We start from the raw sequence: 14,076 nt of genomic DNA, 5'->3' as shown, positions 1-14,076 counted from the left end.
CACAATGAAGAATTATCTGGTCCTAAATGTCAGTAGTGCTGCTGTTGAGAACCCTGCCGTATAAGTGTTAAGGTGCATGTATATCAAAGTCTAAAGTCAGTATCTTCTTGCTCTTTAAAGCCATACAAGAACCGTGTGCTGTTTGCTGTTCTTGTCTTTTATTTCTGTTTTTAGCCCCTTCTTTGTACATGGTGTCTCTTAAAATTTGTCCTTGTATTTAGCACTTTCTTTTCTCACACTCCTTTATGCAAATTAGATATCTTGGTTAACTTTTTGTTAACTACTGTCTTAAGTATGCACTTTTAAATTTTCTTAGTGAAGATTTATTAGTGATAGAATCTAGTTTTGTCTGAAAATTTAATTTTCCTCATTTTTGAAGAATATCTTTACTTGATAAACAGTTCTGAGTTGACTGTTTTTTCCTAGTTCACTGACTGTTTTATTCTCCTGTTTTCAGGCTTTCATTGTTGATATTGCAAATTCAGCTCTCAGTTTGATTGTCATTCCTTGTCTCTTCTCGCTGGCAGCTCTTAAAGTCCATGTCTGTAATTTTCCTATGATGTGATTAGGTGAGGGTATCTTTATTTCCTGCCAGGGTTTTTTTGAGGTTTTTGAACTTGAGGAGCCCTGTCTTTGATTAGTTCTAGAAAATTCTTGGTCATCTATATATAGCCTCTGTCCCATTTTCTCTTTCCTCTCATTCTGGAACTTTGATTAGAGGAACATTTAATCTGCTTACATTGGTCATGTCTCCTGATTTCCCTTATACTTGTGTATTATATCTCTAGGTCTCTCTGTGCTTCTCAGTTTTTAGATGCAGTTCCAGTTCACTATTCTTCACCTTTATTTGTTTTTGCATCTTTTTTCTGTAAGTTTATTTATTTATTTTGAGAGAGACAGAGACAGTGTGAGCAGGAGAGGGCAGGGAGAGGGAGACATAGAATCCCAAGCAAGCTCTGCACTGACAGTCCCAACAGGGGGCTCAAACTTACAAATGGTGAGATCATGACCTGAGCCGAGATTAAGAGTTGGACACTGAACCGACTGAGCCACCCAGGATCCCCCTTCTTTATTTGATATTAAACCAATCCTTGAATTTTAAAAACCTGTTAGTTTTTATTTATCTGGGGGAGCTTCTCCATCTTGTTGCTTTGGAAAGTTTTAAACCTAAAGAATAGAATAGTGAACATCCATATACTAGATAGCCTTATTAGTCAAGATTTACCAGTTTTAAATTTTGCTACATTTGCTTTATTTCTCTCCCTCCTTCTGCTCTCTACCCTCCAGTAATTTTCTTCTGAACCTTTTGGATAAGACAACATAATATTTTATTTTCTAAGGATAAGGACATTTTCTAGCAAAACTTTTTTTTTGGTGAATATCATACTCAAGTTTAATATTGGAATACTATTTAATACATAGTTAATATTCAGTGTTTCTCGTTTGTCAAGTAATATCCTTTACATTTTTTTTCCTGCAATAAAAGATCCAGTAAAGGATCATATATTTCATTTGTCCTATCTTTCTTTAGTCTTTTATTTTTTATAATTCTAGTATATAAAGTCTTTAAGAGTTGGATTATGCTGCTTTTTTGCTGACTCTAACTTACAGTGTTTTGTTTCACATCTTGTCCGTGTGTGTGTATTTTAAGATGAGATTATAGTTCATATATAGGAAGTCTTTAGTGCTGGGGTTGACAGTCTGTTCCATCAGAGAGGATTTGCTTTTGTTTCTGCCAGGAAGTTAGTATCCTGTGAACATTTGAAACTGAATTTTCAGCTTTAGTTTTTACAGGCCACCTAGGTACTAGTAATTTGGATTGCATGAAGACTGGTTTGTGGCTGGAGATTCTCCCATTTTCCCTCCCATTCTTCCATTATTTGGGGATATTCCCGTGATTTCTCTTGTGTGGAATAAAGGGACAAAATTTGTTTCTGGTTAACTGATAATCTGAGGGTATAATTCTTGGGGGTCCCAGTTCTTTATTTTCAGGGGGGAATTCTGTTAGACTCCCTACTTTTGGTAGTCTTGAGTTCTGTTTCCCAATGCTTCATGACTTTGAAAAGTAATGTTCTAGTTTGGGGATTGGCAAATGCCTTCAAAGAGAAAGCTGGTCTTTATATTCTACTTATACTTTTGGATTCTTGCTTCTACTTAGTTTTGACTTCTGAGTATTTCTTAGTTTCTTGCTTCTTGATAATTTTTTAAAAAAATTTGGGGCACCTGGGTGGCTCAGTCTGTTAAGTGTCCAACTTCAGCTCAGGTCATGATCTCGTGGTTCATGAGTTCGAGCCCCGCATCAGGCTCCTGTGCTGACAGCTCAGAGCCTGGAAACTGCTTTGGACTCTGTGTCTCCCTCTCTCTACCCCTACTCTGCTCGTTCTTTGTCTCTGTCGCTCTCAAAAATAAACTTTTTTTTTTTAAAGAATGTGTTAAAAAATTTAATATATTAGGGGTGCCTGGGTGGCTCCGTCAGTTAAGCGTCGGACTCTTGGATTTGACTCAGGTCATGATCCTACGGGTTTGTGAGATTGAGCCCCACATCAGGCTCTGTGTTGACACAGTCCTTGCTTGGGATTCACTCTCTGCTCCTCCCCTGCTCATTTTCTCTCTCAAAATAAATAAACTTAAAAAAAAATTAATATTTTAAATTGTTTTAATCCAGGTACCCATTTCAGTACCTCCCTGTCATTCCCCTGTAAATGGGACATCTGTGTAGCCCCCTTTATTTCTACTAGGCCATGTTTGCTGCAAAATATATACCCCAAAGTTACTGAGCTAAGTATGCTGCTGAATGGAGTTATGAGTATATAGCACAGTTAACATTGACAATGCTTGCCAAAAATAATCTAACTTTTATTTAATTGCCACTAAATAGCTCCTTTCTAGCAGTAAACAATCAAGATCTTCAAAGTACTCCTGGTTCTGTAATGAAACACATTGAGATACTGGAGGTTTCTTTTCATGGAAGAAAGGAACATCTTACTGCACAAAAATTGGGAAATGATGGGAGCATTTTGCCAAATAGAAAGTCATATTTACAAAAAAATTGATTTAGTAACTTTGTTTCCTAAATTAATTTTACTAGTTTTTTTTTATTTAGGTATAATTAACATATAATATTTTGTTAGCTTCAGGTATACAACCTAATGGTTCAATATTTGTAAATATTATAAAATGATCACCACTATCTAGTTAATATCTGTCACCACTTGATTATAGAAGTTTTTGTCTTGTGATGAGAAGTTTTAATATCTACTCTCTTTGCAACTTTCACATATGCAATACAGTATTATTAACTGTGGTTGCCATGCAGTACATTATATCCCCATGACTTACTCACTTTGTAACTGAATTTCGTGCCTTTTGTCTCCTTTGCTCATTCAACCTGCCTTCCCCATCTCTGGCAATCACCAGTTTGTTCTCTGCATCCATGAGCTTGTTTTGTTTGGTTTTGAGGACTCTACGTAAGTGAGATCATATAGTATTTGTCTTCTCGCTCTGATTTACTTCACTTAGCATAATGCCCTTAAGGTCCATCCATGTTGTCACAAATGGTAAAATTTCATTCTCTTTTAGGGCTGAATATTATTCTACTGTATAGATTTCTTTTCTCTATTTCTAAAATATTTTATTGTACTTTGCCTACATGAACTTATATTTTAAGTGGCCTCAATTAAATAAAAATAAATTCTGATTTTTGCAATAAGTTTTCATTAAAAAAAATTCCTGTTACAGAACATATATAGCGCACTTTATGCAAGGCTTCTGTAAAGTTGTTTATGTCAGTTTTTGTGTTATGTTATTATTAGTATGTTTGTATCTTTAAGTTACTTCTAAAACATTGAGAATCTACACATTTTACTATTTTAGACCATTTAGTATTTTAGTATTCTGTGGTGGGAGAAAATGCAGTCTGATTAAGTAAGATATAATTGTAGAAACTATTTTACCTAAAAGTGACCCAGGAAAGGTCATTTGCACCTGAGAGTTAATCTAGTAAATATTTGTTGAATTAATGACATTTAAGGGCAGTAAGTAAATTGCTACTCACATTATGATACTTCTTGTTTGAAAAAAGCAGAGATTAGGTTTTCTCCGTCTCAATCGTTTGTCTTATATGTCTGGATTCTCTCATGCTTTTATTTATTTTTATTTGTTTTTAAAATTTTTTAATGCTTATTTTTGAGAGAGAGAGAGACAGAGTGTGAGCAGGGGAAGGGCAGAGAGAGAGGGAGACACAGAATCTGAAGCTCCAGGCTGTGAGTTGTCATCACAGAGCCCCACACGGGGCTTGAACTCATGAACTGTGAGATACAACCTGAGCCAAAGTCGGAAGCGCAACCGACTGAGCCACCCAGGCGCCCCTCTCTCATGCTTTTAAAAGTAAAGTATACCTAAGTTACTTCCATACTGAATTTTTTCATCTATCATGTTTGAATTTTTTTAATATTATTTTTTCTTGTTTTGAAGTTCAGTTCCCAACCATCTTTAATAAACGTTTGGTTGAATGAGTTAGGAAATCTTGCCAATAATTTAGAATATAAAATACAGTATTATAAAACTAATGTCTCTTACCTCTCAGTTTCACACATTTAAAAAAATAATTCAAGATCTATTTTTTGAACACTGTCAGGCATTTGTCTAGGAACTTGTATATATAGGTGAGTGAGAATTTTTAAGAAACCCAGTCTAATGAAGTACCCTCATCCCCTATTTTGCTTACACATGGATGTGTATACCCATACACACATTCCTGTCAGTTTTTAACCTGATTTTGTTTCAAAAGCAGCATTAAATAGAAGGCAGCATTTTTGTCTCTCAGTCTGAAAACATTGTTTTCAGTTTTATTATAGAGAATTTTTCCAGGGTTGCATTATTGTGCTAAAATAACCATTATTAATTTCACCTTACCACTTACAGTGTACTCTTTGAAAGACTAACAGTTTGTTTTGAAAATATTGAGATATAGTCAAGATATCTTAGTGCTTCAGCCAGATACAGTTTATTGCTTAGATTTGCAACTGCTGCATATATATTTTTTTTTCAAAGAAGAAAAATACTTATGTTTCTGACTATTTATAGCTTCTTTCATCAGAAGAAAACTACCACAGCATTTGTTACAGCCAGTCAGATAGGCAGTGTGGTTCTCCTCCAAGGGGTTGGTCAGAAGAGTTGGATGAACGTGGGCATACCTTATATACCAGTGACTATACTAATGAAAAGGTACATTCTTTTTTTCTCATCTAGTTTTCTTGGCAGAATCTTCTCATAAAATAGTTGTGTACTCAAGTTTGGTATTTTAAAAACTCATGAAAATATTCTTTATTGTAATTTTGTAGTCATGGCAATTGACAACATGGAAACTCACTATAACTACTGATTCATGGTTTTAAACTTTATAATTACAGTGATTCTTGTGGTGTCAAAACCCATTTAAGACAAATCTTTATAAGAGTAGACCTATTGAGTGTCATTCTGTTTAAACTTCTTCAATAAACATATTTCTTTATATTTTGGGGGGGGGGAATGGTTTTTAGGGAATCGTTTTCTCAGCATGTGTCACTATGATATACCACTTCACTTTCTATACTTTTTATTTTATAACCAAGTTACGTAAAACAAAAACCATGAATCTAGTTATTTTATGATTGATTAACTATTTTGGGAATGCATATTGAAATTTTATGTATTATATCTCGTGTCATCAGAGAAGGTAAGGTTGTGCTTGCCTAGAGAATAGACCTTTGGGAATAAATGGAGATGGGCTTTTACCCCTCATTTCTGCTTTAATTATTTGACACTAGAACATAAGAAAACATTAGTTTTCATTTATTTCACAATTTTGTTTATATTAGCAGTGCTTAGTCTTTTGCCCCTCATATTCCCTGTATTATTTTATACGAAGTTATATTAGTATTACTTAAATCATGTTGAGTAAGAAATTTGTTGGCTACAGGAGGTAATTCCTAAGGGTTTGCATTAAGTTTGGCTTAAATTGTTCAATAGTTTTATATTTGAAGATTAAAAAAAATTTTCTCTTGTTAATTTCTCAACCTTGTTTTCAGAGTGAGTGTGGCTCTGTGTCTGGTGTATATGTGTATCTGTGTATCTTTGTTACATATTTCTTACATTAAGTGGTGCTTGACATTGGAACTAGCTTGACACACTGGAAGAAAGAGAGAGAAAAGAAATTCAATTAAAAAAATTAATATTGAGTTTACTTATTTTTACCAAACTTAAAATACAAATCTATTAGTATAAGTTTGTAAATTTCTTTTATAGTGTTCTTGAGCAAGTAGAATAAAATTCCTAAGAAAATATCTAATATCTCTGGTTGTATAAGCTTAAACTCACTTTTACTTAAATTGAAAAAGTAACACCTATTTTGTTTTTATAGTGGCTCAAGCATGTTGATGATCAAGGTAGACAATATTACTACAGTGCAGATGGATCTCGGTCAGAATGGGAATTGCCAAAGGTAATAAACCTTAACACTGAATTTCTGTTTTAAATAGCAGATAAAATATTATCTGAAAATGGCTTCAGCAGATTTACTTAAAATTTTTATTCAACCTTTAAAGAACAAGACTTTTCTTTCAGAATTCACTGAGAATCTTTTTGGTAAATTTTTCTAAGATGTGTATTATCTTTATAATACTATATAGTACTGATAATTTCTATTCAAAAATTCTGGTTTAACTTGAAATCAGTTTTTCATCGTTCCTAGAGATAAGCATCCCCTTCAGTGCCAATAATGACATCTTATACCTAGTTATCTTGAATATATTGAATTTTCTATGTGAGGTTGATTTTACGTTTAATCTTTTTTTTTTTTTTTAGTGTTTATTTATTTTTGAGGGAGGATAGAGCACACGAAAATGGGGGGTGGGCAGAGACAGAGGGACAGAGGATCCAGAGCTGGCTCTGCACTGACAGCAGCAAGCCTGACGCAGGGCTCGAACTCACAAACTGTGAAATCACGACCTGAGCCAAAGTCAGATACTTTACCGACTGAGCCATCCAAGTGCCCCTAATCTTTTTTTTTTTTTTTTAGGAGGAAAAAAAAAGCAGCTCAATATTCCAGTTTATTCTCATATGTAAATATGTGTTGTAATTGTGTCAGTAATTAGCAGCATGTGCTGATAAGATATTCTGGTCTCTCACTGGATATCTCCTTTCAGATAAGTACACTAGGGCTGAGTTTAAATGCAGCAGGTTTCAGAGTGGTCATGTACTTGTCACTAGTAGTATTGAGATCATTTTAAATGATATCGAGCAGGCTTTAAATTTTAATTGGTATATTATTTTGATGTTTTAGAAAACAGCCATAGTCAGCAGACGTATCTGTAGTGTTAATTATCAGGTAAACTTCAGTTTTTAAAAAAATTTGTCTCTTTACCAAAGTCAGTCAATTTAAAGAAAAGTATTAGTATAAAGATACATATAGAAAAACTCACTATGTGTTACTAAATTGAAGATTGGGAAACACTGTCTAGTAAAGTAGTAATGATGGTGGTTTCTTCCTATGTGAAGGTTATCTGCCTCTAATTCTTTTATGAAATTATAAGGGTTGATATTAGTAGAAAAAGATGAACCGCTTGTACTTGACTTTTAAGAACATCTTTGGGGCCTATCTTGAGCCACTAGCATAAGAACTCCATTATAAGTCTGACAGCTTTTATTTTTAGTATTATCTTTTAATTTTGAGAGAGAGAGAGAGAGAGAGAGAGAGAGAGAGAGAGAGAATGAATATGAATCACAAGCAAGCTCCATGCTATCAGCATAGAGCCTGACCTGGGGCTCGATCTCATGAACCGTGAGATCATAACCTGAGCTGGAATAAAGAGTCAGACACTTAACCCATTGAACCACCCAGGTGCCCTTAAGTCTGACACCTTTTAAAATGTTTACATTTCAGGGCGCCTGGGTGGCTCAGTCATTGAAGTGTCTGACTTCCACTCAGGTCATGATCTCATGGTTTGTGAGTTCAGGCCCCACCTCAGGCTCTCTGCTGTCAACACAGAGCCTGCTCTGGATCCTCTGTCTCCTTCTCTGTCTGCCTCTCCCTCCCCTCTCTCTCTCAAAAATAAACATTAAAAAAATTTTTGTAAATAAAATAAAATGTTAAGATCTCAAAGAACGATGTAAGTTGCTATAATGCAAACTTGATAACATTCGGGGATAAGGGTTGGGGATAAAGGAAATAATAGCTCTTTTGGTTAATTTGACTATCAAGTACAGCTCTGGATTTTTCTTGTGTTTAAAAAAAGCCTTGTCAAATCTTCAAGTGACTATTTATATTCACATATTTTAGCACTTATTTTACACAGGTACTTTCTCTTTTGTCCAGCTCAGCAGAAAAAAGTATTTCATATTTTTAACCATTTTTAGTAGTTTCAAAATGAGAAGTTGTATTAAAATTTATGTATAGACAATAGGTACTACTTGTTGGGCGCCTGGGTGGCTCAGTTGGTTAAGCCTCCGACTTCAGCTTAGTTCGTGATCTCATGGTTTTGTGAGTTCGAGCCCCACATCAGGCTCTGTGCTGACAGCTCAGAGCCTGGAGCCTGTTTCAGATTCTGTGTCTCCCTCTCTCTGCCCCTCTCCCACTTGTGTTCTGTCTGTCTCAAAGATAAACACTTAAAAAAACACAAATGCTATCTGCAACACAATATATTACTGTTTTTTTTGTTGTTTTATGTTTTTATTTTTTTTTAAACATTTTTTTTAACGTTTATTTATTTTTGAGACAGAGAGAAACAGAGCATGAACGGGGGGAGGGTCAGAGAGAGGGAGACACAGAATCTGAAACAGGCTCCAGGCTCTGAGCTGTCAGCACAGAGCCTGACGCGGGGCTCGAACTCACAGACCGCGAAATCATGACCTGAGCTGAAGTTGGCTGCTTAACCGACTGAGCCACCCAGGCGCTCCTATGTTTTTATTTTTGAGAGAAAGCAATAGTGGCAGATGGGCAGAGAGACACAGAATCCTTATCAGGCTCCAGGCTCTGAGGTTTCAGCCCAGAATCTGTTGCAGGGCTCGAACCCACGAACTGTTAGATCATGACCCGAGCCGAAGTCAGACACCTAACTGACTGAGCCACCCAGGCGCCTCCATGACATATTACTGTTAATGACGATAAGTTTTATATTTTAATTACAAAACTCCTTTATGCAAAGAGTTTTGAAGATATCACATTGTGGGTTTTCTTTTTCTTTTTAAGACTTAAGTTTTTTAAACAGTTTTAGGTTTACAACAAAATTGAGAGGAAGGTACAGAGATTTCTCAGATATCCCCTACACATGCATAGCCTCTCCCATTATCAACATTGCTTACCAGAATGGTATATTTTTTACTAAGGATGAACCCACATTGACACATCATAATCCCTGAAGTCCATAGTCTACTTTAGGGTTCATTCTTGGTATTGTATATTCTGTGTGTTTGGTTAAAAGTGTACTGACATGTCCATCATTATAATATTTATGATATATTTTCACTGCCCTGAAAATCTTGAAAATCTTATGGATGGTGAGAGTCAAAATATGTTAATACCCATGTGCTGGGAAAAGAATATGTATTTGGGGACATAATTATTCAATATTGAGAACTATGTAACAATGATTGGTTGTATTGGGCTTATAAAATATGAGATCTGCTTTTACTTGAAGACATCAGAAGATAAATCTGCTGGAAATTTAGTTCACTGAAAGTGATTTAGATTATAGAAGGCCAATATTTTATCAATATATTATTAATTAAATAATTTAAACATATATTAAATTTTTGTTCCACTTGACAAATTCTCATTGTAGCTCATATAAGTATGTCAAATATCATTTGAGTTATAGAAAAGTCTTATTGTATTACATCTTCTTTCATAGTAGTTTCTGATTACCTGGAGTAATGAGATCAAACACAAGCTGCCTTTTGAGCGATTTGTCTCAGGTCAGGGTCCATTGAAAGAAGAGGCTTCCAGGATGACCTTATGTAAGGAGCAATTTGGAACCTATACTTAACTGGTAGCTAAATATTTGTTTTTGTATTAACTCCTATACTTTCCTTGGTCAAAAGACTTAAAAGTTCACTATTAAGAAACTTGTTTGTGGAGATGCCCTGGATGAAAGAAAGAAGAGAGGCAAGGGACTAAGTGATATCAAAACCTTTAAGGATAGTTCCACAACAATGGAAGTGAGTGCTGATTGTGACCAGGAGTGAGTCATTAGTTTTGTGATATTATCTCATTTTCTGCCAATATTTGCCACTTGGACAAAGTCAGAATGGGCAGTTTCTTGAACTTCTAACTAAATTGGATGTAGGGAGGTTTGATTTGGGTACAGTGGGAATGAGGAAAAAAGACAAAATGTTTTAGAACCATTATTTAAAGGATTTTTACTGTATGATAAAGAAAATTATAGGTTAAATTTTGTACTCTAAGCAATTTACCACTTAGTAAATCCAAAATAAATTCGATCAGATAGGTTTGTAACTCCCAGTGCAGATAGATATTAGAAACTTAGCTAACTATTTTATGAATATATCTTTGTCAGCTCTGTGTAGGTATTATAATGGATCCAAATGCATAGGGCATGGTCTTTACCCTCAAGGAGTTTGCTGTAAATTTGGAAAGAAGAAACATGTTCATATGACAGCTAAGTGAGACAGAATACATACACACATACATTTATGCATACCTGGTTCTAAATTGGGTGTAGGTGAAGGGGATCATAAAACTAGACAGGAGCAGGGTGCCTGGGGGCTCAGTTGGTTGAATGTCCGTCCATCATCGGCTCAGGTCATGATCTCACATTTTGTGAGTGCAAGCCCTGTGTTGGGCTCTCTGCTGTCAGCATAGAGCCTGCTTTGGGTCCTCTGCCCATCTCTCCTTTTCCTCCTCCACTCGTGTCCTCTCTTTCTCTCTCTCTCTCTCAAAAATAAATAAACTAAAACAAACAAAAAACTAGACAGGAGGAAGGACTGGGAGAGAAAAATAAGGATGAATGAAAAGAGAACAAAACAAAATATCCCCCACTCAAAATGAGTCTGGTATCCAAAATTCTAAGTAAAACACATAAAGAACCCCAACGCTTATATAAACATGAAAAAATCCAGAATCAGAACATTGTACTCCAGTTGAAATTATTTTTTAAAATAACTTAATGAAGACTTTATAAATATGTTGTAGATGTCTAGAGTTAAATGAAGTGTTTCATTTAAAAAGAACAAGAAATTATGAAAAATAAATACAAATGATATTTTAATAGGTGAATATGATAAAAAATAAATTGGAAATATTTCAGGTGAGGGACGCCTGGGTGGCATAGTTGGTTGAACATCTGACTTTGGCTTACGTCATGATCTCACAGTTTATTGAATTTGAGCCTGGCATCTGGCTCTCTGCGATCAGCATGGAGCCCACTTTGAATTCTCTGTCCCCCCGCCCCTCTCTGCCCCTCCTCCGCTTATGCGCACTCTTTCTCTCTCTCTCAAAAATAAATAAAACATTTTTAAAAAAGAAATATTTCAGATGAAGAGATAGTGCAATAAAAAATGTAGGTAGTCAGTAGTGTAAACTACAGACAGAAGGGCAGAAAGATAACAAATATTAAAGCATAGTTAAGAGAAATGGAAGATGGGTGAGAGGTTTCCTGTATTCATATACTAGGAATTCCAGAAGAGGAGAATGGAAAAAAGATAGGGAAATAATATTTAAAAATATAATTTCTAGGAATTTTCTAAAATTGAATGAAGGCATGAGTCTTTAACTAGAAAATATGCCTTAAATACTGACTAGGATATATAAAAATAAATCTATGTGTTGACAAACTTTACTGGATATTCAGAACTTCAATATAGGGAGACAGTTGTAACAACCATCAAAGGGTAAAGGACCATATTACCTACTGTGGTAGAGTGCATCATTGGATCCGTTCTGCACCCACTCCTGTATCCGTGCTCTTTGCTGTGTGCCTTGTAGAGGCCTCCCACTGTGAGTGGAGGTATATTCTGCTGTTAACTGAGTTCAGTCATGTGACTTGCTTTCCCAGATGATTTTTTTTAAGTTTATTTTTTTTATTTGAAAGAGATACAGTGTGAGTGGGAGAGGGGCAGAGAGAGAGAATCCCAAGCGAGCTCTGTGCTGCCAACACAGAGCGATGCGGGGCTTGAACTCATGAAACCATGAGATCATGACCTGAGCTGAAACCAAGAATTGGATGCTCAACTGACTTAGCCACCCAGGTGCCCCAGCTTTCCCTAATGATTTTGAGCAAACGTGTCACAAGTATAGTATTGAAATGAGCATGTGCACCAAAAAATAAAGTTTTAAAAAATGAACAGAGCTTCAGAGATCTGTGGGGAAAATACAAAAGTGTTAGGTATTTATGATATTCATTTTATTGGAGTTCTAGAAGAAGAGGAGAAAGAGTGTGAAGCTGAAAAATATTTGCAGTAACGGTGTTTGAAGACATCTCAAATTTGGCAAAAGGCAAACCAAGAATCTGAGCAACACTAAACAGGATAGACCCAAAGAAACCCACATCTAGACATAGTAGTCAGATTTCTGTAAACTAAAGACTTCTCTTTCCTTTCCTGCTAAAATAATCTCGAAAGCAACTCAACACAGTAGCTGTAGGGGAATAGTGGTTTGAATGGCAGTGGATGTCTTATCAGAAGCCATGAAGCTAGAAGGAAGTGGTATAACATTTTTCAAATGCTGAAAGAAAAAACTGTAAACCCATAATTGTACATCCAAAAAAAATGCTCTTCAAGAATGAAAATAAAAGAGACATTTTCAAAGGAAAGGAAAGTAAGAATTTTATTACCAGTATCATGTTCTTAAAGAATTACTATAGGAAGTCCTTCACACAGAAGGGAAATGATAACTGAAGAAAACCTGGAACATCAAGAATGAAGAAAGTACAGTGGAAAGGGTGAATATCTGAGGAGACTTGTCTTGAGTTTTAAAAATTATGTTTGACATTCAAAACAAAAATTAAAACATTTCTGAAGTACTCATTGTAGTTAGAAATATACTTTTTTAAAGTTTATTTTGAGAGAGAGAGAGTGCATGTGCATGAGCAGGGGAAGGGCAGAGAGAGAGGGAGAGAGAATCCCAAGTAGGCTCCCCACTGACAGCGCAGAGCCCAACATGGGGCTCAATCTTACAAACCATGAGATCATGACCCAAGCCGAAATCAAGAGTCAGCGCTTAACCAACTGAGCCACCCAGGCGCCCTGGTAGAGATGATACTTAAAACAGCCAAATACAGTACCATAAAGAGGGGAGAGTAAAGTGATATCACTGTTAATAAGTTGTCTGCATTTCACTTGAAATAGTAAAATGTTGATACTAGTAGACTGTGGTAAATTAAGCATGTAAATTGTAATTCCTAGAGCAGTCACTAAAAACCAACAAAAGATATATTCAAGAAACTATAGATGAATTAAAATCTAATAGTGAAAACTTTTCAAGTAGTCCATAGGAAGGTAAGAAAGAAGAAATGTGAATGATAAACAGGATAAAAAACAAAATGGCAGCCTTAAATCTCATGGTTTGTGAGATCAAGCCCTGCATCAGGCTCTGAGCTGACAGTGCAGATCCTACTTGGGATTCTCTCTCTCCCTCTCTTTCTGCCTGTACTCTACTCATGAGGGTACTCTCTCTCTTTCTAAAAATAAATAAAGAACCTTAAAAGAAAAAAAACAACTACCCATTTCTCTAGTAAAAAGTCAGGTTTGAAATGTGATAGAAATAAAGATCCTCTTTACATTAGCAGCAGTGGCAACAAGAAGAGTTGTAACTACTGATACACCAATTAAAGGTTTGTAAGATCTTAATGAAGAAAATTTCAGAGCAGAATGGAAGAACATAAAACCTGAGTAAATGGTGCAATATGCCATTGTGGTTTTGGACAGGGAGGCCCAGTGTTAGTGCAGTGTCCACATTAATCTATAAATTCACTGCATTTCCACTTTTTCCCTCTCCACCTTTTTTGGAACTGATGCTAAATTTTGTTGACAAACAAAGGTCTATGAAGAACCCAAGTATTCCTGAAAATGGGAGGTGGGGCA

At 35.5% G+C, this 14,076-nt stretch overlaps 1 protein-coding gene across 4 annotated transcripts in view; it reads left to right on the top strand.

Moving 5' to 3' along the window:
* ARHGAP12 (Rho GTPase activating protein 12) overlaps positions 1–14,076 on the top strand; it is a 118,846-nt gene that overhangs the window by 64,854 nt on the left and 39,916 nt on the right. For 3 of the 4 annotated variants that reach the window (XM_053225485.1, XM_027073756.2, XM_027073755.2), the window contains exons 5-6: positions 5,086–5,226; positions 6,401–6,481. In XM_053225485.1, the coding sequence (XP_053081460.1) occupies positions 5,086–5,226; positions 6,401–6,481 (222 nt within the window). The remainder of the gene's footprint in view (positions 1–5,085; positions 5,227–6,400; positions 6,482–14,076) is intronic. The other variant, XM_053225486.1, reaches the window with a different exon arrangement.

This window comes from Acinonyx jubatus, chromosome B4 (assembly GCF_027475565.1).
Source record: "Acinonyx jubatus isolate Ajub_Pintada_27869175 chromosome B4, VMU_Ajub_asm_v1.0, whole genome shotgun sequence".
NCBI lineage: Eukaryota > Metazoa > Chordata > Mammalia > Carnivora > Felidae > Acinonyx > Acinonyx jubatus.
This window is presented reverse-complemented; position numbering and strand designations above follow the sequence as displayed.